This window comes from Cuculus canorus, chromosome 2 (genome assembly GCF_017976375.1).
Source record: "Cuculus canorus isolate bCucCan1 chromosome 2, bCucCan1.pri, whole genome shotgun sequence".
NCBI classification, from domain to species: domain Eukaryota; kingdom Metazoa; phylum Chordata; class Aves; order Cuculiformes; family Cuculidae; genus Cuculus; species Cuculus canorus.
This window is the reverse complement of record NC_071402.1, coordinates 44,561,175-44,588,806: the sequence shown is the minus strand read 5'-3', so window position 1 is coordinate 44,588,806 and position 27,632 is coordinate 44,561,175. Positions and strand designations below refer to the sequence as shown.

Below are 27,632 nucleotides of genomic sequence, written 5' to 3'. Positions count from 1 at the left end.
CCTGTGCACTTGGGAATGACTCTTGAGAAGCTTAAGTCTTTTCACAACGAATTTAAGTAGAACATCAGCTGTGGGCACTTACAGTGGGTATAATGGACATCTTATTTTGCAGATTTGATGTAAGAATATAGCACAGACAACCATCCAATCCAATTAATTAGAGAGAAGTTATAAGAAGAGCAGAATGATGATATAAGATGTTAGAAAAGTAAGCACAAGACTTCTAAAATATGGGTAAAATATGTCTGCTGTCCAGTGCAAGATTTTCACGAGAGAGCTGTGTTGCTTAGTGGTTGCAGAATGTGAGATGCTGCATTTTGAGCCATTTGCAGTGGTGATGATGCAAGCAGGGAGGATGGTTTTGAAAATGCGAAAACAAATACAAATTTTGAATCTTTCCTTGTTGAGTGGAGGTGTCATACTATTACATAGCTGCTGCTTGAAGAGCAAACAATGAAAACAATCCTGGCTGCCCATGGCGTTGCTTTTCTGTGTTGTTGCTAAAGAGACCATCGGGGGGGCAGGAATTCTCATTATTTTAAATCAAATTTCTCCTAAGTGAAACCTGATCTGATGGATGACAGCTCTATTCTACAGATGAAGATGGATAAAATACATTATCTGGGCCAGAAAATTGTGATATGTATTTTGCTTGGATTAAATGTAAATGTTAATGAGTGTAAATTTGAGGATTTCTTGTGGTCCAATGAGATGCCAGAAAAAGTCTGTATAGCTGTGCCTTTCAACATTCTGGGATTAGTTGGATTGCATGATTTTCCACTTCAGGTTTACCTCTGTGTTGCTGGAGATCCACAGACTGGATTGCCAGCAGCTGTGTTTGGGTCTCTGTTGGTACTTGGTTTTATACCTTGTAGCATTTTAGTGAATTTCCCTTGCTCACCTCTTCTAATCATTCATACTGTGCTCTTTTGAGGGATATTTTGAGGGCATATAATTAACTTACATGCTGCTTTTCCCCACTTTTTTTTCAATTGTATGTGAGATGTTTAACTGTGTAGAGGCAGAGAGAGTATTTTAGTAGAAATGTTGGATTGCCCAGTGAATTTCTTTGCCTGTGATGTTTTGCGTGTCTGTCAGAATATGAATGACGTTTTCTCAGTATTCAGTTCCAGCCTGCCTGCTGCCCCCTATTATCTGCTGCTGTCTCCCTGAGAAGGGAGGGAGGATGGCTCTGGCCACTCTGCGGGCACTGCCTGCTGTCATCATTTTTGGCCACTCTCCAGGGTTTATCCCCCTCTGTTGAGTGAGTGCCCAGCACCGTGTTATAGGCAATAGGGAGAGCCTGCAGAGGAGCTGGGTGTTATTCAAGGAGGTGCTTCTGCAGTTGGCAGGACTTAGAGGTGCAGAGTCTTCAGTGCAAACTGTGCCTTATGAGAGACTTGTTCATGTGCTTGTAGTCTTGTATCTTCCTCTAGTAAGAGAAGGGAACACTAGAAATACCCTTTAAAAAGCCAACATTAGAACACTGATTACAGTGCAGGTGCTTCTCTGTAATGGCATAGTTTCCATATAGTTTGTCTGTCTTTTTTTTTTTTTTTTTTTTTTGTAAATTAAGTGCACAAAATAAGTTCTGGCACAAAACTGCGCTTGTGTACCAGTGCCCTTAATTCTTCACAAATGAAGGAGCAGCTGACCCCAAAGTGATGGGGGTCAGGAGCTGTGGCACTGTTAAGCTGCAAGGGAGGCTGCAAAAAATGGAGGCTACTGGATTTCGGTCCATGAGAACTTTTCAGGACAGGTCTTCATGGCATGAGTAACTATGGGAAGCAAGATGTTTTTGCAAGATGTCAAATTAAATTGGTCCTTCTGTCTTAAAAGAAACCAGTCTTGTTTTTGACACACACAATGTGGTGTAACATCTGACTAGCTGAAGAGATTTCCCTTCTGAACTCATAATGCTCTCCAAAGTGTGATCCTTTCCTTGATAAGGATCATAGTTTGCTGACGTGTGAAGAGAAAACTTCTTTGAGTGCTAAGTACATTTTTGGCCAACTAGCAAGCAGTAGAACATCTTGATTTGAAGGATGTTAATTTCTTGTTCGAGTGAAAATTTTATGGTCAAATATAGCAAAATGTTCTTCGGTGCCTAGCTTTCCAGTGGGAGTGACTATAAACATGGAAGCCTGCTTATAGCTTGTTTTTTTCAGCATCACTCTGGTTAGAATGATTTAACAAGATCCCTTCTACTCTGTTTTTGACTGAAAGTTAAATCTTCAGATTAGTTGTCTCAAAAAGCTTGGATATTTAATTAAAAAATGAATATCTGAAAAATAGAAATAAAGAAAAAAAAAACTGTTTAAAATGTCTTGCTACAAGCCTGGTTGTTTCATGTTAGCAGTTTTCTGTAAGGAATCAAATATTTTGCATGAAACACCTTTATTGGGAATTTCAAGGAAGGAGAGGGAAATGCATGGTGCATCGTGGGACATGTAAATTAATCTGAAAGGCCAAACTGAAACTAAGCTTGAAATTCTCAAGAGCTACCACAATGGCCTTCCAATAGAAAACTTTTTGTGTTTTAACCTAAAAAAATACTGCTCTGTGGGGGTGATAAACAATTTGTCAAGTCACTGAAACATCTATGAAAAACTGTATGTTTGTAGGGAAAAATGAAAGAACACTCTTTTTCTTTCTGGATGGTAGCCTTGTGAAATTGGCCCAAGATAGTCAGAACAAGTCCACTCTGATTCATTATTTCATTGTCTTTAAAGAACTGCAACTATGGGACAGTCTGTAGTTAATTCACAGATTAGAAGAGAATCCAGCTTTATCTCCAATATAGCTGTTTCAGCTTTGGCACCAGGTTTTTATTAGTAAAATAAACAGACATGACTGAATTGTACATGGATGCAATTGGCATTGAACTTTTAGAAAGTTCAGTTTTGCGTCTGAGAGATTGAAATTAAGACTGCATCTCCGTTTTAAATGCACACATTGGAAATGAAGTTGTAATGTGAGAAGATAACATTTTTGTATGGTCATTTTTCTGGCTTCAGCTTTCAGTAGCATTAAAGGTATTTTATAAATAAAGTGATCTGGTGTATTACAACATACAGTTGTACATTCGGGACATGTAATACAAACCTAAATGAAAGTTCATGAGAATTTAATATGGAGAAGTTATTTTTAATTCACAGTATTTTATCTGTTCTTAATGTGGTTTTTTTTTTTCAAATTGCAAAACACAATTGGTCTGTCTTATGTACTGATTCTTTGCCAAATTTAATTTCTTTCCAAATTAAAGACATTTTCAAGTTACATTGTTGTGAAAGGCAGCTGAAACCATTAGATTTTGGTATAGTCTTAACTTAAAAGCCTTCAGAGTGCTGCAAATAAAGTTTTTTCAAAATTTTGAGAAAATTATTTCTCTCTGGTACAAAAGCTACCACAAGAAGCCTACCTCCATTTTTTTTTCCCAGCCTGAGGGGTTTATTATCATCTTGAATTTAAACCCTCCCATGTAACTGAGTGATGTATTGAATGGGGGCTTAGGGCCAGAAATCCCTGTTAGATTATTGGGCCCAGATGAAACGAGAGCAAGTGGTTATACAATGCAGCAGCTGCTGGGCTGAACACAGTTTGTCGGTGGTAAGGAGACTCCATCTGTAGGTCCTGAGAGAGGCAAATCCCTAAGGAGGATCATGGTCTTCCCTCTGCTCAAGATGTGCAGAATGATGTGTTCTGTTGTTGCTGTTTCAATGTTTTCCTTGGATTTTGGAAGAGGAGTAAGACTGTGTCCAGAACATACACATGATGGTAGTGGTGAGCGCTGGTGAAAGGTGTGCCACTGTTGTGAGCAAGACTCAGTGGGGGCAGGCACCAAGGGGAAGAGGTGGAAGCATATGGAAAAGTAGGAGCATTGCAGAAATGAGAAGCATAAGGGGCCTGTCCAATGACGACTCTTCTCTCAGTTTGAAATATAAAAGAGTAATGACAGCTCTTGACTGCTCGATGGCTGTGTCTCAGGCAAGCTTCCAGAGCTAGACCTGGGCTTCTTTCTTGCATGTTTTAAAAAACCCAACAAGCCCACCCCAAACTGGCAGCGGCCATCCAGGTTGTTGTCCACTGGTGAGTTATGCAGCAGCAGGTGACTTCTGCAGTTGCTTGTGAACCAATGGGGCCTGGCTGTAGAAAGGAAGAATTAGCACAAGCGTGGAGATAGCTGGAGGAGATGCTTCTGGTGCTTCAGAACACATAGCATGCCAAAGTGGGGTTACTCTGATTATAGCGCTCCCATCTCATGCTCCCCTTCAGCCTGACCCACGTTCAAAGAAAAGCAAATTTATTTGGAAGGCTCAAGTCATGCTTTTCCCTTTCTCCTCCTTGATTAGTAGACTGTACACAGGGCTTGGGAGGGAACAGACAAGGAGATGAGGGAGAATTGACTGTAAAAGATTAATGCATCTTCACAGCACACTTTGGCAGCACAGACCTTGGGAGATCACTAACCATTCCTTCCTCTGACTTGCTTAAGCTGGAAGGGTGTGAAAAGGACATTGGGCTCCTGGGGCAAATGTAGCCTGGTACTCTGGAGAGAAAATGATAAGGAGCACAGAGCTGCCTGTCAGGAGAGTTCTTCCCATGTGAGAAAGTTATAGAGGCTCTGTGAAACAGGACGTGTCAGCATACGTTATGCTACAGTGGTGTAAATGAGAAAAGATTTGACCCTTCTTTAGAAAGAGAACGCGTGTACATGCTCTGGATCATTTCTTGTGCTGTTGGTTAATAAGGCATATACCGTGGAGCCCTCACCAGAAGAAGGAGGAAGGCATATATGCCACTCAACAATCAGGCTTAAATTCTCTCCTCAGATGCTTAAAAATAGATCGGTACAGTTATTCCAGCAGTATTACTCAGTATGGAGTTTAGCTTTGGTCAGGACTATCTGCGTGGCCACAATTTTCATCTTCACTCCCCAGGAGAATGTCACATGGTTGATTTTCCACCTGCTTTTGGTGGGAAAAGGAAAGTCTTTTGCAGAAGCTAGGACAAATGCAGTATTCAAGATTTATCACATGATGTTTCCTTCAAAGCAGGCAGAGGAAGTGCTTAATTATTTGGAAATTCATTTGGCAAGTTCTTCCCAGTGCTAGGCTGTTTAATACATCAGCCTGTCACACTTAAATACTTTAGGGCTCACCTAATGTTTTTGATTTCACCTGAGACGGTTCACAGGACTTGTTTTGACAGGGCCTAATTTTCTGTTGCTAAGCTGTCTAATTTTTTTCTAATGAAGAATTTAAACCCCAGTCAAAACAATTTTTCAAATCTCCAAGCCTACAGTTATTCCTCACAGGGCAAGTGTTTGCTCCACTTACACTGCCAGTCAGGAGGAGCCTGGTGTGTTTAAATGATGTATTTAATGCTATTTCAGAACTTGATTGTAAGTGATGTCACCTATTTACAAAGAAGAGGAGATGCATAGTAGTGTTGCACTGATGCTAGTCTTATTCAAATTAATCTGTAAATAACTGGAATAACAATGCATAATCAACAAACTGTTAAATACATTAGATCCTAATATTTTCTGTTGAATTTCTTCCAACTAGGGTCAGAGTACTGTGTAGTTTTTGGCAGTAGCTGGTCTGGAAAATGAAATAAGTGAAACTGTGCTCTCATGAAGAAGGGGATGGGGAACGGTTTCAGGACCTCAGATTTTGTAATGCAGTTCTTTAAGAAACTGGAGGCTCAGTGAATGAATACCTGTGTTCATGCTGAGAACAACAAGCTTTTGTAAATTTTATATTCTGATATTTAAGGTCTAATCTCCTACTGAAGTTAAAGCTGGAATGAAGTTTGCATAGAGTGTTTATCAAATAGCCTTGGTAAATCCACTGACCAGTTGCAGCAGTCCGTAGTTACGGAGCATTCTTCTCCAGCCTTTTTCAGACCTTGGGACCTGAGGCCATGAGAATTGTGGCATTCTGGAGATGTTTAGCTTAGCATCACTTAAATATGATGGAGATTCATTGCAGTATTTTATCTTATTTAAAAGAAATCTCTTGAATAATAAACTCTGTTGTACTGGGAGTTGAAAAAGTACAAGATTGCTTAGCTGGGTTATTGTACAGTACAGAGCTCCTTTTGAAAAGATTGAATATGCGAGCCTGCTGAATATGTAGGCATGTTCAGTGATGTGCATATACAACACAACTATATTTATTAAGAGAAGGTTCACTTCCCACTACACACACCGGTGTTACTTTCCTGAGACACAGATTTAGATGGCTTTTAAACCTCCTTTCAGAGTTCGGTGTCTACTAGGTATGCAAGATAAAGAGCCACATTACAAAAAAACCACTGACAGATATCTTTCTAGGATATCTTGGCAAGAATCAGTGCTATCGCTTACACTGTTTCCGATATCACTTGCATCCATTACCACAACCTGTCAAAACAGGTGTATTTATAGGCCTTGAGGGACTGAAACAAGAAATCAAACATTTGCATAGCATCTTCCATCCAAGTACCCAAGGACTGAGGCTCAAAGAATTTTGATGTGTTTCCAGGGATTACTTAGCTATGCTGGGTATTTCCATGTTCTCTTTAGCAATCTCCTGCTGCTCTACCAGGTCATGGAATTAGAAAAATTTGTTCTCTCTTTTAGCAAGGAAGTCATCAGTGGAATGCTTGTTGGCTTCAGGAAAATCTCACACCAATATTTAAATCCACATCAGAGAAAACGCGGACTAGATCTCAATAAGCATTACGTATTAAAGTGAATCAAGAAGCAATGCACGAGTGTGATTAATTAGAACTTCTTTACTTAAAGAGAAAAAGTACACACCCTATGCAAAAGTATGTTTTCATGCTCTGTCTTGGCATTAATTAATCTCTAGGATGCTAGAAGCTGCCTGCTTCTTGTAGTGGCCTGGAGTAGTTAATGGAGTTGAGCTCTGGGAGAGGAAGAATTCCACTAATTGTGCAATCCTGGCACTAGAGTTTGGCAGGAAGTCCTCACAGTAAACCTACGCTGGGTGTGCCGCCCTTTGTAGAGTGGGATGCACAGCTTTGCGTGCCTGAGGCTGCAAGAAATAATTCTTTTCAGTGGTGTGAGGGAACTTGAATGCATTAATTTTTAGGGCTAGCATGACAATAGTGCCTTTTTAGGAGATTTATGTTTACTGTATTGCAGCTTCCCACTTCAAAAATTTCCAGCAGTGATGGTGATGAGTGATAAGGAGATACAGTAAAGTCAGTTGAGTTAATGGATGTAGTCCTACGACTGTAAAGGATTTCTTTAAAGGTGAAGTGCACAGGAAAGTAGTATTTTTCACTTAGTTTTAAAAAGAGAGATTAATGGAAGTTCAGGGAGGGAGTATTCCGCTAGATCAATACTTGAAGAAGGTGCCTCTTTTGGCATAATCCCAGATCAAAATAGCAGATCATGATGATGACAGTTTAATTCATAGCTTTGTCAGTATATTATTAAGTGGGAAGTAAAGTAACTCAAGTGTTCAACACACAGGTTACAAAGGACCTGCAGATCACAATCCAGAGAAATCGTAATACAGATCTGCATTGTTTATGAAATGGCTGTGACAATAGAAATAACTTAATCCTGTGAAATGTTATTTCCACAAACTCCTGTTTTCAAGCAAGCTGCATGAACAGTTCTTTTACTGCTGTGAATAGAGAATTGTTTTCTCCTTCCCTTCTTTAGATCAAGAGATCAGCTTGCAACCTTGTTGGCATTTGCTCCTGAGCAAGTAAAAAATGATCAAAGGTTTTCTGCTGGCTACAAGCCCTCAACCCTTTGTAAATGTTCTGTTGACTGTGAATGATTTTTTTTTTTCTTGGTGTCTTTAATAAATAGTAGCAAAAATTTCAAATGGGAGAAGTTCTGATTGTATGTGAGAGAAATGAATGTTGCTTTCCTGGGGAAGTGTGTCCTCTTCCACTATTTGGTGGCATGGAGAATGAGAGATTGTGCCCAGAACTAGTGTTTTATGCCTACCGTGTCCTCAACTCCAAAACTATTGGACTTGGCTGGTGGTACCAAGATTTCATGTCCCTTCCTATCCGCCCCCTTTTTGAACTCACTCTCAGACATATTGTTCTGTACCTTTTTCCAGCAGCTGCTTTTTTTTTTCCCCGAAGTGTTTTCCGAATTCCAGGCTTTTCAGTTAAGCATGTGCAACCTTAAGAAGAATGGCAGAAATATTTCTTTTGGAGAGTTTACTTCTAGCATGGATGATTCTCTTTGTATCATGGGAAAGAAGTAGATTGTCTTTTGGGTTTTTTTTCCAGTTTGCCTGGCAGCTCTTCTATTTGAAGAAATCTTGACAGATGATCTCGACTATAAATAAAATAAACTCTTTTCTTTTCCCTTTTTGATAGGTTCTCTCTTTGTCATTGTAAGCATTTGTTAGTCAAAAGAGAAATCTCTTGTTAAATGGGTTTTCAGTAGAAGAAAGAAAATTGATTTGCGCTATATAGCTGGCTGATGGTATGTCCTTTTGCATTATTGGAAATATCAAGGAGTCAGGGAATATTCACTTTATCAGCAGCCTTGCCTCTAATGAGGTTGTTTGGATGCAGTTCTCTGAGCTGGAGTAAAACCTTTGAAACATGTTAACCACCATTAGATTGAAAAGTGGGGGAGGGTTTTTAAGTGAGCTTTAAGTAAACTGCATCTTTTTGAATTTCCTGGGCAGCTGCCTTTCTCTCTTTGATGTATCGTGCCTGGTGATGCTGTTGATAAAATGCATAATTATGTGTTATATAATAAAACAGAGCTAACATGAAGGTGGCTAATAGATTATAATGATGTGGAGGCCTGAGAAACTCAGGACCGTGGAGGCTGTTGAAAAATGCCTCTGGTGACAAAGAAGATATTTAAAGAGGTTTGAATAACTGTGCTAATAAATTAATTGTGGTCTGTGTGTATATGTGTGTAAACGACATTTTTAAAGATTTTGTATATAGAGAGAATATTGAAAAAAAATAGGTGCAATTTATTAGGCTGCTGATGTATGAAGTGTCAGTGGTGAGTGCTTCCAGCGCCTATTAGTGCTGCTGGCTTTGCATCGCTATGTGCCCTAGGCAAAGACATTTTTGGCACAACCTGCTGCACCCGTAGGATCAAAAGGAAAAAAAAATCCTGGCAATATGCACAGAAAGTAAATTGCATCCTAAAGAGCAGCCCTTAAAATGCAGGCTTAGAATGAATATCAATAAATGAAACATCACGTTTAATGGCTGAAGAGTTGTAGGTATTTGGTTACTGCCCCCAAATTCCCTACTTCCTTCCTCTGCTTTTGTCACCTTTATTTTATTTCTCCCTGTGTAATACTCTGTGTAATTTGTTCCTTTCTTGAATTCTTTAGGAACAGATGGGTAGTTTTAAAGGAGAGGCTGCATTATCTTCTAGCCCTGGACCACATGGGCTCCTGGGTTATGGCTGGGCTTGCTGGGCTGCTGTTCCATGCTTGTAAGGGCCTGTTTGCTGGGAGAATTAGTATGCAGGGACCTCCAGTGTGAATTTACAGCCTGCTAGTTGCTTGGCACTGATTCCCTGGATGGATGGTTGTAGTACCTATTAAGAGTACTTTTATGCAGGTTAACTTCAAGAGCACTTTTGTGTGAATTGGGCAGGTTCTTTTTTGAAGGTGAAGTATGTTGTTTTTCACTTCCCGAGCACCAAAAGTGCCCAAATAAGCAGTTAATGCAGAGTAGCTAATAGACAGTAAATTCGTACCCGAGCTCACCGTGTGCTGTCTTCCTCATGCATCTGAGTCCCGAGGCTCTGCACTTTGTCTCTCTCGGCAGGCAGCAGATGGCCCTTCTTTAAACACAGAATACTAATAAAGCCTTATGAAGATCATGTATATGTGTGTGTGCAGGTTTGTGTGTCCATATGTCTGTATAAGGTGACCTGAGTCTATCAGAGTTCTTGGATTAACTTGTGCTTCTTTGAGTTTTATCAAGATACCCTAAGGAGAACTTTGCTGCTGCATTGCCATTATCCTTGTCATTAATGGACTTGGGTCTTAGCTACATGTTTTGGGCAGGTTTTGAGGAATTATTCCTTTTTTTCTCAGCACTAAGAGCGTGCTTTTTCTTATACAAGTGGTTACATCTTTTGTGTGTGAATCTTTTTGTTGTGACTCTCTTCCATTTTATTTCTTATTTGATCTCTGGAGTTTGTGCTTGTATTTGATATGGTTTTATAACTAATAAATATTATCCCAGAACTTGAGGAGCCCCAGTAAGAAGGAAATAAGGCTTTTTTTAGCTCTTCAAATACTTGTATGTGGAATCAAGTCAATTTTTGAATAAAATTTTTGCTTTAGACTGCTCATCATAAATAACTTTATCTGTAATTATTGTACAGCTTCATCGTATGTTAACATCATGTAATGGGTTAAATTTTAATGTGAAGCTTTCTTGAAGTTTTAGAAATTATTTTATCTGTTTGTCAGGCTTATGTTTAAGTGTATTGTTGATTTCTAAGTGATCTGCAGATTTGCTTTATGGTTTTGCCCTAGGATTGCTTATTTCCAAGAAAATTTCATATGACAAAAATTGCCTCTCCAGTTTCCATCTGTAGTGAAAGTTCAGGACGAGTCTATCAGCTATATTTTGGGCACAGTTTAAATTTGCTTACATACAAAAGATAGTGCTCAAAATGCTTTTAACATGTCTTTCTTTAATGATCTCAGCTGTACTAGCCTGCCAAAGATAAACAGCATTTCTGCTTGACAGACATTAACTCTTGGAGGAAGTGAAGTCTGATGCTGAACCCAGAGGCGCCTTCTCCGAGCACTCAATGCAGTGTTGTAGAGAGAAGCCATCCCCACCCAGATCTCAGCACTCAGGAAGGCTACAGGGCTGAGGAAAATGAACACAGGCCTCAGAGTTTCTCAATAGCAGATGTAAAATGCCGCTGAATGTTTGTGGCAATAAAGGATGAGGGTCTGGCCCAGGCCAGCTTGACTGTTCCTGCTAGAGAGTAGGAGGAAGGGATAAAATGTGATGAAAAACAAGGAGGGAAGCCTGGAAAGCTGGGCTCTGGTTCTTGCTTTTCTGGAGATATTCTATATAGCTTAAAGTGATCACTTGAGAGTGTTTTTTAGAGTTTGAGTTTCGAGAGTTTTAAAATTTATAGTCCTTTTATAGCTTTTCAGATTTTTTTAATATTAATTTTTAATGCTTGTTTTATTCCAGAAGAGTTCTTCATAGCAAGATACTTTAAAAAAAAAAACCTTAAAAGGAATCCACAATAAAGGAGTCTCCATCTGTGTGAATGAGTTGCAGCAGACATGATGAAGCAATTCTTAAAATCCCACATTTGCTGTTTTCCTTTCAACTGACATATTCCTGGTGTTTTAAAATAAAACAGTTGCATAGTAGGTTTAAAGAGACATTCAAAGAATGTTGTGGTATTATTAGAAATCCCTGGTTATGTCTAGGCAGAAAGGACAGTTGCACGACCCTGTTGTACGTGGCTGAACATGCCATGTGAGTCCCTTGCTGGGATATACTGTAAATCATCCTGGATGTTATCTTTACAAACCTGTAACAGAGGCAGAAGGAGGGTGAAATTATAAGCCCGGATAAATCTGCTACAGTTTATCAGGCAGAAATATGTTTATTGGCATTCTTCGAATGTAGATTCTTGGAGTACTTCACAATCTCTGGTTAACTAAATATTAAATAGCCATGTACTGCAATTCACTTTTCTGTATTGAGGGAAGTTTCTGGGCAAAAACCTCTTAGTGTTATGAGGAAAGTTTGCATATTTAATCCCAGAATAATTACTGATGAATATCATTCTTAATAGGATGCAATGGTAGAGGAAATAGTGCGAAATGAAAGGAGATAGCTTTCTTTACTTAAAAAAAACTCATAAAAGACTATTTCCTTGCAGTCATTTTCACCATAAAAAATATTTGACTTCCTTGTGAATCAGGCATAAGCGGTGTTAAGTGCATTCACATTACTCTTTATGTACAAGGATTCATTCTGAATCCTTTATTCAAAGGCAGTTGTATTGATGTGCTTGGTTAAGTCACTGCCACGACAGCTGTTAGACATTTGCAGCAGTAGATCAAATGAAGTCAGTCTACCTTTATGCTGCAGTGAGATAACAATACTGTTATGGTGGCTGTAATAAACAGTGGAAAAATGAATACTTGAAGGGGGTTAAAGTATTAAAACATGCTGTATTCTATGCCACTCATCTGACTATACCCTCACTATACCAGGAAAAAGTGCAAGTATACTTAGGCAAGATGTTTTAGGTAAGATGTCATTTCTCTACAATGTGCGCTGCAATGCAACTTTCATAGACTTGTGATCATGGGGACAGAGGTGCCTGCACCATTCTTGTACCGCTGAGCATTGTTCAGCATGGTAACTGTGTGATATTGTGCTGGTTGATCTCCTACACTGGACTTCTGTTGAAAGCTTCTTGTTCCATTTTCTGGCATTCTTCAAGGCTATGTTTGTACAAGAAGCTTATTCTGTCAGGAAACAGCAGTATGGGAAAACAATTTTATATCTCCTGAGCTCAGCAAGAAAGAGAAAATATTTGGATTTGTTTGCATTTTTTAATATTTGTCACAATGCCAAGCTATTTTAAGCAATCTGGCTACTCCATCTCTACTTACCCTTCTCTGATACTTCAAAATTATCACAAGCCACCTGAAATATGGGAATCAGATGTGAGGTTTTAAATGTAAGTGCAGTACTTCAAGCTGTTAGGAATGGGAGGGGGAACTGTCACTGCATCAATCTGATGAAGGTGTTGCTTGATTACCCCCAGCGAAAGAAGGGGTTGCACCCTTCCACTTTGAGCATGCTGAATTTCTTCCCATTCCCTTGTGAAAAAAGTAGGAAGTCCATTGCCTGGACCATTGTCATTGTCTCGTCATCTTTGTTCTCTTTTCTCCTTAGGTAGAGATAACAAACGATGTCCAGTCCTTGCTACTTATAATGGTAGCTGTCATGGTGGCCAAGATGGTTGGTGATTTGTTCAGCGCATCTCTGTACAGTTCTCTCCTGAAGCTGAAACTCATTCCCTACTTGGAGGTGGAGCCTTTTGTTCGTCACAAGACAAAATGGTGAGGCCTCTTATCCTGCTGATCTGTGAGTTTTCTGTGTTAAGGTTCTGCATGGAGGTTGTGTGGGTTCTCTGAGACCTGCAGCTTGGAGGGACAAAGGAGTAAAAGGAAGCCCTGATCCTCAGCAGCAGCCCTACAACGCAATATGTTGTGCAAATAGAATAAATGAGAGTCTCTTTCTCTTCAAGTTTATGGTAGGATCTGAATTACTACTGTCACCAGAGTCCTGAGAGGAGCAGTAACTGCTCTATAATGCCTGGTTACATACTGTTTAATAGTGGTCCAATTCATCCAATGGAGAATCTAATAGAGGTTTTCAGACAGTTGTGATGCTTTCTTGTGAACAAATGCCGTAGACCAGAGAAATAACAGCAGAGTATGTAGAGTCCCTTGTGGTGCAATTTGCCTTACCCAACTTCTGGATTACTAGTCTTAGGCTTCCTATACATTTGGTACCATAAGATGTACATTTTCAGGCCAGGGTTCCTGCCATCCAAGGGTAGAAATTTAAGGCGGATAGGAAGAATTGTCTTCTGGAAGTGCCTTCTCTGACTATAGACTAAGAGAATAGCTTGGAAAAAAGTTATGGTGTATAATTTTCAATTTATGTTAACCACCATCTTGCAGGTGTGACCCAGTATCAAGAACTTCAGTCTGTTCATGGGCATTTATAATCAATAATAAGAACCTTATTCTTTCCTAAATGGAGGTGCTGGGTCTGTGTTTATCTGTAGGTAGTGAGAACTCTGTACTATTGTTCTCTATAGAATAATTAGCAGAAATGCTGATTCATTAAGATATTCTTTAGGAATAAATTAAGTGATATGGGGAAGAAATAGAAGCAAAAAATTAATTTATATTAATTAATTTATATTAATTAATTTATATTAATTATCTACCATGCAAAGACTTCTTGTTTTGCCTTAAGGCATATTTGGGCAGTATATATACACAAGGAAAGCTGTCATTTCTCCCAGTATTAAGGTCTGCTGGACAGCCTTTTAGTTTCAAATGACCCTGTAGAAGAATAAAGTATTGGCGACTCATTCTGTCCACACTTTATAACTTTCTTCCAAATGTAACTGTATCTGAAATATTTTAGCAGGCACATTGAATGCTAGGTATAGTCTAACTGTATTTGGCATGAGAGGAAAAAATACCCAGCAATGTGGTAGGAGGAAATAAAAACAATCTGTGACATTATGAATGACTTCTATATGTACCATGGCAGATAAAACAGAGGGGAAGAAGTCATAAAGTTTCCCATGGTATTTCAGTTGGATGACAACGCCATGGAAAGAATTAGAGGAACTTTCCTGGTTCAGACTGAGGTCCTATTCACTTGAAGGACAAATATTTATATATCGATATAGCTATATATCTATTTTTATTTATATATATATATGTAATTTCATTTCTCTCCCACTCTGTTCCCTTTCCTCTCCAGAAACATTAAAGGAAGTTTCTGGCTAACTTGGTCACAGAATATACTGATACTATGAAGCAAAATGCATAGTGTCACAACTTGGTAAAGATTTTTATAGCTAGACATTTCACATGCTGCCAAGTTTCGGTCTAAATCCTCTTAGACATAGTCTGAATAGGCTGATACACATCTGAACTGGCAGATGTAGTTGCTAAGCTGCTCTCTGTCATATTTTAAAAGTCTTGGCAATCGGGCGATGTCCCCAATGACTGGAAAAAGGGAAATATCAACCTTTTTTTTTTAAAAAAGGGTAAAAATGAGGACCCTGGGAACTACCAGCCAGTCAGCCTCACCTCTATGCCTGGGAAACAAACCTTCCTGGAAGCTACATCAAGGCATATGGAAGACAGCGAGGTGATTATATACAGACAATGTGGCTTCACAAGGGGCAAATTGTGCCTGACTGGTCTAGTGGCCTCCTACAGTGGAGCGGCTGCATCATTGGACAAGGGAAGAGCTGCAGGTGTTATCTACATGGACTTCTGCAAGCCCTTTGATATAGTTCTGTACAACATCCTTGTTGATAAATTTGACAGAGGGATGGGTTTGATGGATGGACTTATTCGATGGATAAGGAATTAGCTGGATGGCTACATCCAAAGAGTTGCAGTCAGTGGCTCAGTTTCCAAATGGAGATCAATAACAAATCGTGCCTGTCAGGGGGCCATGTTTATTAATGGCATAGACAATGAGGTTGCACCCTCAGCAGGTTTGTGGATGACACCAAGCTAAGTAGTGATGTTGAGGGAAAGGATGTCCTCCAGAAGGACCTTGACAAGCTGGAGGAGTGAACCTCATGAACTTCAACAAGGTCCTGCACCTGGGTTGGGGCAATCACCAGTATCAGTAGACAGTATAATGAATGGATTGGGAGCAGCCTTGTGGTGAAGGGCTTGGGCATGTTGGTCTGCAAAAAGTTGTATATGAGCCGGCAATATGTGATTGCAACCTAGAGAGCCAGTCCTGGCCTGGGCTGCATAAACAGAAGCATGGCCAGCAGGTCGAGGAAGATGATTCTCTCCCTCTACTCCAAGCTCTGGGGTCCCCAGTACAAGAAGGTCTTGGACCTTTAAGAGTGGGTCCAGAGGAGGGCCATGAAAATGTTCAGAGGACTGGAGCACCTCTCCTGTGAAGAGAGGCTGAAAAAGTTGGGATTGTTCAGGCTGAAGAAGAGAAGGCTCTGGTGATACCTCATTTCAGCTTTTCAAGACTTACAGGGAGTTTATAGGAAAGATGAAAGAAACTTTTACCAGGGCCTATAGTGGCAGAACAAGGGACAATGATTTTAAACTAAAATAAGGTAGGTTTAGATGGGACAAGAGGAAGAATTTTGTTATGATGGTGATGAGACTGGAACAGAGTGCCTTTGGAAGTGTTCAGTGTCAGTCTGGATGAGGCTTTGAGCTAGTTGGTATAGTGGAAGATGTCCATATCCACAGCTGGAGGATTGGAATGAGATGATCTTGAAAGGTTTCTTCCAATCCAAACCAAACCATTCTATAATTTTATGTACTGGCCCATTTCTTGGTCTTTGAAGCATACTTCTTGGATGCTCTGTTACCTTGTTATCTCCTCAAAGAGATGGAGCTTCACCATTCAGACACCTTAAACCTCCAGGATTTGGACCCATCCTCAGATCTGTCTTATGGCTTAGGCATTGCAAACACTGAATATGGACTCAAGGAAACTCTGGATTCATAATCTGCCTCTTAAAGTGAAAAATGCCAAAATTGAGACAAATTACGAACCCCAACATGTAGTCTTTGTAAGAATTCCAAAACCAAGATCTTATTACTTTGCCTAGCATGAGAAATGACAAAACACTGGAATAGGCTGCTCAGAGATGTGGAATCTCCTTCTCAGGAGGTATTTAGAACCCACCTGGATGCGATCCTGTGCAATCTGGTGTAGGTGAACCTGCTTTAAAAGGGGTTGGACTAGATGATCTCCAGAGGTCCCTACCATCCCATGATTCTGTGTAATTCACAGGTTAAGGCCAGACAGTAAAAAAACCCAAAACCTATTAGTCTGTGTACATGTACTATGTACATCTCTGCCTCCTCATCACTTCTGAGCGTCCTTGGAACTTGAGTCAAAATTCTATGGAGAGAAGCCTGGCTGAGACTTTTCTTTACGTGTTTTCTCTGTGGACCAAGATTTTTTATTTGTTTTCTCTCTGACTGGCCCTGCAGCTAACAAGATGCTGTGGGAGCCTGTCTGTCTGTTTCTCTAGTCTTTCTTTTATCTCAGAGTGACCCCCTAGAGCATGTGAGGCTCTGCTGTTTTTAAGTTCCACTTATTTGCTGCACTTTGGGAGCATTTTTTATCTTCAGATTCCTACACCCACATGTCATTTTGCACAGGCTATCTTCTTTCTCTGTTTGTGTCAGGTGCGTTGAGGATTTGCAACCACGTTATTGCTGCTCTGGGAAAGTGTAGGTGGCACAGTTATGACAGGATCTACATCCTCTTTGTTCAGTATTAATTATTCCATAAGTTGGAAAAATATATAAACTGTGTTGCTGGATTCCCTGAACTGTAACAGGGACAGAGGTCAGCTCTGTGGGAACTGGTAGCTAGCATGTGTTTATAAACAGGTGATAAATTATGTTTATGTATGCAGAGGGAAAGACTTGGATAACTAACAGCTTCCTTAAAAGCTATAGAAATGCCACATAAATTTGGGTCCTTTTTCGACTGAAATGCCTTTGGAAAACAGTGTCTGGTTGGTAGCAGGGAGGATAAATGAGAAAGTCAAGAGAACGCATGTTCTTAGGTCCTTGACACTCGTACTGTTAGAAAGAAAGTGCATATCTTCTTTCCCAGTTCTTCATCAGTGTTAAGGATGAAAAGACCTTTTGCGTTCAATCATTTGTTGATTTCTCTTCCAGGACTGGATAATATCCCCAGGTGGAAGATATGTTAGACACTTTACATGAGTAAGGCAGGGAGTGAGGTTTAGGCCTAGATCCACGAAGCAGTTTAACTCCTAACTGCTGCAGAAGTCAGTGGGTACATTAAGAAGCTAAATTATGTACATACTCACTATGAAGACAGCTCTATAAATATTTATATGTGAAACTGGTGGAAGCGAGACCTAGATCCTTAGTGGTATTTCACTGTCTAAGTCATATTTATGCACTGGCATCTCTGGATGCTTTTCTTCCTGGAGCAGAGTGTGTTGAGATTGTTTTTCACTTAATACTCGTTATTTTTTGGAACCTCATTGATCACCCTGCCTCTTGTGTTCTGTGTGTTGGGTGATAATGCTCCAAACACAGCTGTATCTAGTACAGGGCTGCTACGGTGCACCATGTCTTCTAGTTATATCACACACCACAGTAAATCCCCCACCCCCTATAAAATCTGGTTCACTGGAACACTCAAAGCTGCTGGCTGCCAGGGAATGTTCTTTAATGAGGGTAAGGAGTACTTGAACACATCTACAACTTGGCAACCCTTCCTGCTTTTTATAAGCTACTATGCACTTCAGAGAGAAAATATCTAAGAGGATACTTTTTAACGGGACAAGTTTACTTAAGAGCTAAGTGGAGCTGGTGCCAGTAGTTCTGTTTTGTTCTAGCTTAATATTAGCCTTGTTAAAGTTCTTACAGCATCTCCTGGGTGTTTCTGTATTGTATACCATATAAAGCTGGCTTTGGGAGCCAAGAATTTTGGCTGGAATATATATTATAGTGGTCACATTATATTTTTTTTGAAAGTGTATCAGAGGTGGCCCTATATTAAAGATCCATGGAGCAAGGCTGATTTTTTTTTCTTTCACCCTTCTAGTTTTGCCTTAGCCCACACTGCAGACATTGAATCCAGAATTTGAGCCAACTTGAGTTTGAGGGTTACTTGGGATACAAAGTCCTGATTTGGCCTGTTATAAAAATTGAGGTAGTTAGAGAACTTTTTAGATGAGACTTTGGATTTTGAAAATCATCAGACTTTGGGGTGGAGGGTGGTGGCTTTGGTTTGGGCCTAGACTAGCAACCAACTTAAGATTCCTTAACTATCTTGACAAAACGTGGTGCATCCCGTCTCACCTCTTTGAGAAGCTGTCGTGTTTTTTGGCTGCTTGGTTATCCTGAGAGCCATCATTAACAGGTGGACTTGGCAATGCTTATGCATCCAAGGACATGCAGCCCATCTTTTGTAGAGTGTTTAAGGTGGAAGCTGGGTCCTGCTCTGGCTGCAGAAAGGAAAAATGGGAGCTGCTGTAACAAAGCCATGCTTTGTCTGGAGAGAATCCTGGCTGCTACAGAAAAGATGGAGGGAAAGTGTTGAGATGTGGGTAAGATTTATAAAAATTACGTTTGGGCTTTAAGTTGTCTCTGTGTCAGGCTTAAGCAAAACTTAGCGAAGAATCATTTTTATTGCCTTTTTATGCCTATTGTCTTGTGTTGGATTTTGAGTTTAGTGTGATCCCATTACTTGAGAAGCAACTATATGGAGCCTTAAATGGCAGTGTTGGTCTGACAAAAATACTGTAGTAGAGCCAGATGTCCCTTTATGTGTGTGAAAGAACAGCAGCATGGCCTTGCTTTGACTTTAATATGGGGTTAGTGGTGCCCATGTGGAATGGATGAAAGGACTTGCTACTCTCTCCTGGCTCTGCACTAGCTCCTACAGATCTCTGTGGGAAATCCTAGCCTGTCTCCCTTTGCAATCATCTTAGCCTGGGAAGAGCCTGGTACTGGCTTGCTTAACTGTGCTTGGGCTTTCAGACTGTGCTTGGCTCTAAATTACCCAGAACTGCTCCTAAAAAAAAAATGATATCTTGATGCACGTGAATTTCTATGGAGAAGACTCTTAAATCGAACATACATGAAAGGCAAACTTCCACCTGTGCAGAGTTACTGCTGTATATTAACCCAAATACTCACATTATTGATGTGCTTTTAGCTATGCAACAGGTGGTGGTGAACAAGGCTACTTAGCTTTGTAGTTTTCAGGAGATCTGATTATCTCCCTTTACAGAATGTTGGGAAAAAACAAGACTCAGTCATATTGATCTACAAAAATGACCTAATGGGCCTTTTCAGTGTTAATCTTCAGAGACCAGAGACATTGATTTCTCAGAATTTTTTATCATTAAATTTCCCCCAGAATTTCAAATTTAGCGTGAAGTGATTTCAGTGTCCAGGTGTGAATAAAGTCTCTTAGGAAAAAAGTCACATGCAAACAGCATAATTGTATTAATATTAATATTCAGATGATGCAGGGGGAAGATGGCGATGTGGAGGAAAGGAGAAAACTGAAGGGAAGTGACTGCTCATATGACTTTCTGTGTCTGTTGTCTTTGCCAAGTATCATCAAGTCCTTAAACAAAAAGCCTTTCTTCTGAACTCTAGAAGACGATTTTTTAACTACTCAAAGTTTGACTATTTAATGAAGCTAGTATCTAAAGGTACTACATGAATCAAAATTACTTTATTAAGGTTGGTAAAACCATATAAAGATGTCCAAGATTCTGGTTTACATTACTGTTTATTTTTAGGGCAGAATCTGAACAAATGAAACAAATCATTCTTCTCATGCTACAATACATACCAACAGATAAAACCCTTTCTCCAACCTAAAGTAAACCTTTCCCACTCTTGGCCATTCTCTTTCCTAAAATGCCCAGGATGAGAGCTCAAGCTGGCACTGTGGCCTCAGGATTAGTAGCTGCAGGCTCACACAAAGCAGTGGGTGAGGAGCAGGTGTTGAGCTGGCTGAGAAGAGGTCTCACAGAGACCTGGCCAGCAGTACCCTCCTTTGATAGAAAGGGCTGAAGGCTGAGTAATAGCTCACTGCTGACCTGCTGCACTTGGAAATGTATTGGTAGTTACAGCACTCTTCATAGCTAAGTGTATACAATAGAAGCATGAATACAGAAAAATAATGACAAGGATAGTGAAGATGAGCCAAGAAGCTGCCTGACTGAAATCCTTGGAGGACCCTGTAAATACTTTAAGCTTAAATGGGGCCTATATATTTGCATAATTACCTTTGTGCCCAAAGTGTTTTATACTGGAATGCTTTCAGGCTCTAAAAAATGTTATTTTCTGATGTCTGAAAACTTCAGGCTCAGATTCTCTATCACTCCATTTTTTTTTTTCATTAACAATTAAAGCTGCATTCCCTCTGTCCCCAAATATGTAAAATGTACGTGGCAAGTTCTGCCAAGGTTATATACTGATTGATCACAGTGGATGTTGTACTGTAAATTATCAGTTAGATGCAGCTACGTGATCTGCTTTTATTATAATTATCAGAAGCAGTGAGAGAAATGGCTTTCCTGTAGCAAGATTTGTAAGAGAAACAAACATATAAGAAGTTTGAAAGACTGGTTTAATGCAGTTTGTCAAAACCTTAGGGAGAAAATGTGGAGACACAAACCGGTGGAACAAATATAGTGAATTTTGAAGCAACTATCCTATTCCTCTGGTTTCTGTCACAAAGTCCTTCTATTATCTATCCAAGGCAAAGGTCCGTGTTACAGTCTAAATGGAACATTCATCGGGTTGGTTCACAAACCTGCTGCAAGTATTGACCATGCTGTGACAGTAGATGGGAACTCAATATGGGGTTCTGCTTCTTGCTGTAAGGTTCATCCTGAATTGGCCCTTTTATGCCAAAGCACTGCTACTGAGTGTAACACAGATCCCTTCAGAGTAGGAAGTCTTTCCACAGATGTCTTAGTTGCTGCTGCAGCCTTCCCTGATATTAACAGAGGGACAACAAATCCACTCTGACTTTTGGTGTGCTTTCCATTCCTGGGGAGTCGCATGAAACCAAAGGGAGCGAGTTCTGCACACTTTCCGCAGAAGGAAAGGCTCTGAAGCAGCATCTGGAACTAATCACCTGTGTTTCACAGCTTGCTGGTGGGCAGCAAGAGAGCCACTCTGGCTCCTACAAGCCCTTACATAAACCATGCACACAGCAACTTTCAACTGCGGGAAACTTGAAACAGCTTCTGCTGGCCCAGTGAGAAGGAAACTGACTCCCATTTGGCTCACCTGGGAGGACAGGCTGCCTCTATGGGTACCACCGCAGCCTTCAGATGTGGTAGTGCAGGTGCAGGGTGCACACACACAGAAAAAGAAATCACATCCAGCCATCAGATGAGGTATTCCACTAATTGGTTAAGTCTGCTCTGGTGTCTGGCCACCATCTGGCAGATACTGACAGTTTCTGCTTAAAGCCAGCACCCCACCGGAAAGCCAGCTGAGATGGCAGAGCAACTGATCTCATGAAGATGTCATTGAACAACAACTCATTCAAGAGATGGTGGATCTGGCTCAAAGCTGGCTGAAGTCCTCTGGGAGTCTTTTCTGTGTATGGGAACACAGACATGGTTTATGTAAGAGTTATACCTCAGTGTTTGTGAGTTATGTAAGGATATCATCTTCATTCTGGGGCTGGAGACTGCTTCTGAATTCGCTTTAGGATGAAAGGGGTTCTCTTTACTGTTCACATGTCATTTTTCTGTTGTGTGAGTGTTGCTACACCCTTTTAACTATTAGTAGTAACTTGTCATAGTGGTTGTCATGATGGAAAGAGTTATTTATTTACAAAGAGGAAACAGATGGCACAAAATACTTTAATGAATTTCAGCATATTTGAGAAATTCAATACCCTTTTAAAAATAATATCAATTTTAAGCAGCTGTTACACGCTATTTCACACAGTCGCAAAGGAGGCTTGTTCTTCAATGCACTAAGTGTACACAAAGCCACAGGAGAAGCAAGGCAAAATACCATCACAGAATGGAGTAGTTTTATAAAAAGCTATAAAGCCAAGAGCATAGTTTTATTAGCTGCTACCCTTTAATATGTGGGTTTGTGACAGTAGGTGAATGGGAAATGAAAGCGACAAGCCCATGGAAAGTCCCTGAGGAAGCTGAGTCTTAGTGTTGGGGATAAGGAAGGAGAGAAAGAAAGCAAGTCAGGCACACAAAATCCCTTCTCAGAATGTAAGGTGCATATATGGATCTGTTTCTTTATAAATGTCAGGTGCAGAGAGATCACCACTCATTTTCTGAAAGAGCGGATAATTAATACCAGCATCCATGATCTTATTTTTAATTGGGATGCAACCACAAGCATATTCTCCACTTGTAGTGGTGGGTCCTTGCCATAAGTCATAACCTAGGAAAAAACATGTGCTGCACATGAATGGTACTTAGAGAAGTGGGGGTTAGTTGAAGAAATTTGTTTTTAAAAAATGATTAATATATGTAGAAAGTTGTAGCTTACAGTATTTTTATGAAAAATTAATTATGATTGCTAGTGTGCTTGTGGTGTAAGGAGTGGACTTGTTTTGTTCCAGAAATGAGAATGCTGAAGTTTGAGGGGTTAAATGCCCTTCCCAACAAGATTTATTGTACAGTGGGAAGAAGTGCTTTTGCTTGAAATCCTAGTTATAAGCGTCAAGCCTTCTGTTTACTGGACTGAGGATAGAGTGTAATCTGTGTCTCCAGGTACCCAATATTATGTTGTAATAACCTGACTACACTTTTCCACTAGGAACTGCCTGATTCTTGGAGGGATGGAGAAATTTGAAATCTTTTTCATATTTTTTCCTTTCTATCTTACTTGAATTTACTCATTTTGTCATCTATTAGACATAAATCTCTGTATCTCATTTTTTGTAAAAGGTCATATGATAATGTGATTATTAAAACATGTATTGCTGCCACTGTTTATTCACCAGATTTTTAAAGTTACCGTTTTTAATATAGCAGTCAGTGCTTTCTTGGACAAGGAAGAGTGGAAAATCTAAGGTGGCTGGTGCAGTACATGAGGGCGGAGGCCCTGAATGAAGCTTTTATAAAAACTGTCTCATAGGAGCTTTCCTTCCTCCTTTCCAGCTTGGATTAGGTTTTTTTGGCATAAGTTTGTGAGAAACTCATCATGTCATTGCATTCAGACTGCAAGAGCCAGCTTAGTATTTTGTGAATTTCCCTTAGAAATTGCTCTGCAATGATCCATCCAGAAAACATGCATTTCCTCATTTGTCTGGTTATAAGCAAGATCACGAGGTATTTATTTTAGTGCTCAATTTACTTGTGTCTCTAATTCCTATGGAAGTTTGTTTGACATGTTTCTTTGAATTTAAATAGCTTTTACTGGTGTCATTTTGAGAAATTACTTTCTTTGCCTCTGGTTGGTTATAGTGCCAGGGCAGATGGATTTAACAAAAGCTTAACACTTTTTTTTTTTTTTTTTCCTTTTGGGAAAAAATTCCTGCAGGCTGATAGTAATTTGGAAAATACAACAATAGCTGAATCGTTCCCATTCTGAATGCAGTAATAATAAATAAGTAGTATGTCCACCCAATAGACACCAAGATAGCTAATCTGTCTTTGGATCTTTCTCTCTGTGTATATTTATACACATTTATATGTATTCTCTTTAGAGCTGGCTAAGCATTGCTTACAGGGTTCCTCCTTTCCTGACCAGTCAGCTCAGCAGCCTCTGTGGAGGGTGTTTGCTCCTGACACTCTGAGAATCTGGGAGCCGCAGTGTCCCCTGTGTCTGAACCCAGTTTGGATCTCCCACATTTCAACCAAATGTAGTCTTCTACTGGTCATGTTTGTTGGACGCTGCTCTTAAATGGCCCTTGTGCAGAGCCTTATGATGGACTCAACAGTGCTGTCGATATATGTGTAAGGGCTAAAAGCAGCTGTGTGCCAGACATCTGCTTGTTTGGACTGAGATGTTTCCATGCATACTACTAATCAGGTGGGGAAATGCAGAGTTCTGAATGCAAACACCAAGTGAATTTAGATGCCTTCAGATTTGGGTGGAAGAAGTGAGCCGGCACTATCAGCAGCTGTGAATATTTAGATGCCTGTACTTCTCTTCATGCTGACATAGCTAGGGGAGGCTGCTAGATAGAATTTGTAAATTTGGTTTTGGACTTGCACTGTCAATACTAAGTCAAGTACTATGACCTTTATGTTTTTACCTACAGTTCCACACATGGTGGAACAAAGTTTTTAGGCTGTTGTTTGAGTAATTCCAGCCACTTAAACGATCCTTTACCTGTTTATCTGAAGGTCTCAAAAACAACATAATTAATTTTTTTTTTAAAGCTAAATGTTCTTGTATAAACAGCTACATCTATGCAAAGAGAGTAGGAGCTACTATTTTTTTAACTTGGTAGTATTTTTTACTGACAGTGCTGGTGGGAAAAACTTTGTAAGGGATAAAGGAACAGAGAGGTAAGATCTTGGTGGCACCGCGCCCCCCTCCCCCCAACATTTGACACATCCCCCCACTGCATGCTGTCTCTTTCCCAAAATATAGAAGCTTTCTTATCTTTCCTTGTTTTTTTTTTTTTTTGTTTTGCAATTTTTGAAGCATTAGAGAGCGATTACGAGACTACGTGGAAATCCATTTGCCTTTAGCATACAGGAGTTACTAAACATATATAGCTTTCAAATCCTCTCTGGGAAATAAGTGACAAAGATGTTCAGCTAACCCAAACAACACATTTCACATTAAGTGCTGTACTATCAAAAGACCTTTAGACTAAATAGCTTAATGCCCTCTTATTTAAGGATGTTGAAGGAGCCAGGACCAGGGGATGCTGGGAAGCTTGTTGTCTTACAGTCAATATAAATATTTGTAGATATACTGAACGGAGACTAACTCTGCCAAAGTTTTGGCTCCTGATTGAACTAGAAGAATTTCTCACTCAGTTTAGTGCTCAACTGAAATAGAGACAGCAAGGAACTGTAGGCCTTGCCTGCCATGCAAAGTTCCACTGAAAACTGATTTTAAATATATCTAATTAAATGAAAGCAGATCGGTAGCATGCATGCGCTTACATCAATGCACATGGTAATTTTATTGGTCAAATTTAACTTTGAATCTGTATAAATGTGTCTATTTTGGGGGTTAGCACTGAGTGGAGCAAATAAATTTTAAAATTAATTCCGTTTAAGTGGTATCCTTTTCCAGAGCAGGGAGGTTTTATAGAACTTTTTGTTTCCATTTATTGATATCAGCAGTATTGTGTGAGCATACTTAAAGAACCATTTTTTTCACTTGCAAAACTACTGAATTCCATCATCTGCACATGATTAACTTTTGTGTAGTACATATAAACTATTCTATTATATAGTGAGATCAATATTGGCATGTAACTTTTGGATAAGCTTTTTCATAGCTTGGCTTTTACCGAATGCCTTGTTGAAAGCAAAATTGGTGGGTCTGTGACAAGTATGTAGAAACTTTTTTTTAATAACTTTTTAAGAAAGAAAAAATCTGGATTTAAACGTAAGCAGTTTCCTGCAATGTTGTGAGTTTATTCAGAAAGGGATTTCTTTTGAAAGAAAGCTAATATAAATAAACTATATTTATATTGTAGTAGCTGCTACAGGGCTTCTTAGTAGTGTGGCTGGGTCTATACTAGAACGAAAATTAGGAAATAAATCTGTTCAGTTTCTCTGGCCAAATGAAGTATATTTAAAAAAAAAAAAAAAGAATCCCTCATCTCAGAAAATGCACAAATAGTAGAAACTGGAACTGAATATTTCTAATGCTTGGGCATGTTTATAACACAGGTAAGTAATTTTAATGACCTCCAACCTGATAATGTTCACTTAAGCTAACCAGTCCACCCTCTCAGTTCTTCACAGTGCTGACTATGCTCAGACTAAAAATTGCTGCAAGCGTTAAGCAAACCACATAACAATCTTCTGAGAACTATTTATGCAAAATGCGATGGCCAGTCAAGGCAATAAAAAAATGGTTTACAAGAAGCCCAAATAAAACCTAGAGCTGTCCTAAGCAGGACAGCCTGTGGCGAGTCAATGGGTAAACATCCTCCATGCAGAAAGAGGAGGATGGGAGTGACAGCTAAAAAAGCTGAGGGTAGGTCTGTGAATAAATCCAAGTAAGAAGCACTGCCTGTGTTCTCATGCACCTTGGTCTTTGGAGTGTGTTTGAGTTAGGATTATACTTCTCTCCCACCTCCTTTGAGTCCTTTTAATCATTTGAAACTTGCATAAAATATAGATTAAGCCCGATTTGAAGAAAAGTTCTCTTGTACTGAGTGTTGTCTGAGGAAATCTCCATGTTATGATGAGGTCTGTTATGGTTAGATCCATAACAATTTATTTCAGTGGGAAAACTTCCATTAGATTTAATAGCAACAGGGCCTGAACTACATTTCCATGAATCATTTCAAGACAGTTTACTATTCAGGAATACTGGCTTCTTACCAAATGACTGTCTTAGTTAGGTCATAAGGCAGATTATTTTTGTTCCATGTTATATCCAGTCTCATGGAAGTATTCTTGTAAGGAACCTAAAACTTGGATATCATGACTTTAGTGAAACAGCCTTAATACTCTACCACATTGTGCTACTATAGTGAATTACGTTTTGGTAGAAAATGTTCTCACATGTCACATAAGAGAAAAATTTGCACTATATCTATTTTAGTAGTGTGGCTACGGCTTGTGTCTCTCCTTGAGGTAAATCTAATTGTTTAAGAAAGATCTACTTGGTAAAATCCTAATGCAAATACCTCTCATTATTCCGTATAAAAAGGCATTTTAAAAGTGCTGGATGAAATGTCCTTGCTTGCATGAAATTGCACTGTGAAACCGAGGGCTTTGTTACATGAACACAAGTATGCAGCAGCCATGGTGCTCACGGGCTAAGCAAAGCGTCCTTGGGAGGCATTTGGTAGGGCTTGTAGTTGGGTGCAGGAGAAGGGATCCACCAATGGATTCTGTCAGTTTCCTTTGCCCTGTGGATCTTGGCTGCTGCTGGGAAGGCTGATCCCGGTAAAGGCACATCGAGCACCTATTTAACAGCAGCCTGACTACCCAGCTACACAGAAGGAGGGGCCCCAGGAGACAGTGGTGCGTGGTGGGGGCTAAATGGAAACTGCCATGATGGGGAAGGCTGGAGACCTGTGACTCCTGGCAGACCCTTCTCCACTTTCAGGTCTGCCTCTGCTTCTGTTAGCAGATGAAAGGGAACACATGATTTAGTAACAGCAACCCTAAGTGACACAGTCACTGTCGTCTTTGCTACATTGTCTACCAA

The 27,632-nt window shown here is 39.8% G+C and overlaps 1 protein-coding gene across 3 annotated transcripts in view; it reads left to right on the top strand.

Annotated features, from left to right (window-relative positions):
* The window catches only part of LOC128851416 (chloride channel protein C-like), an 87,127-nt gene that overhangs the window by 34,462 nt on the left and 25,033 nt on the right, over positions 1–27,632 (top strand). For all 3 annotated transcript variants that reach the window (XR_008448793.1, XM_054060160.1, XM_054060161.1), the window contains one exon: positions 12,922–13,088. Coding sequence is in view for 2 of the 3 variants with exons in the window: in XM_054060160.1 (XP_053916135.1) it covers positions 12,922–13,088 (167 nt within the window). In the remaining variant the exon portion in view is untranslated. The remainder of the gene's footprint in view (positions 1–12,921; positions 13,089–27,632) is intronic.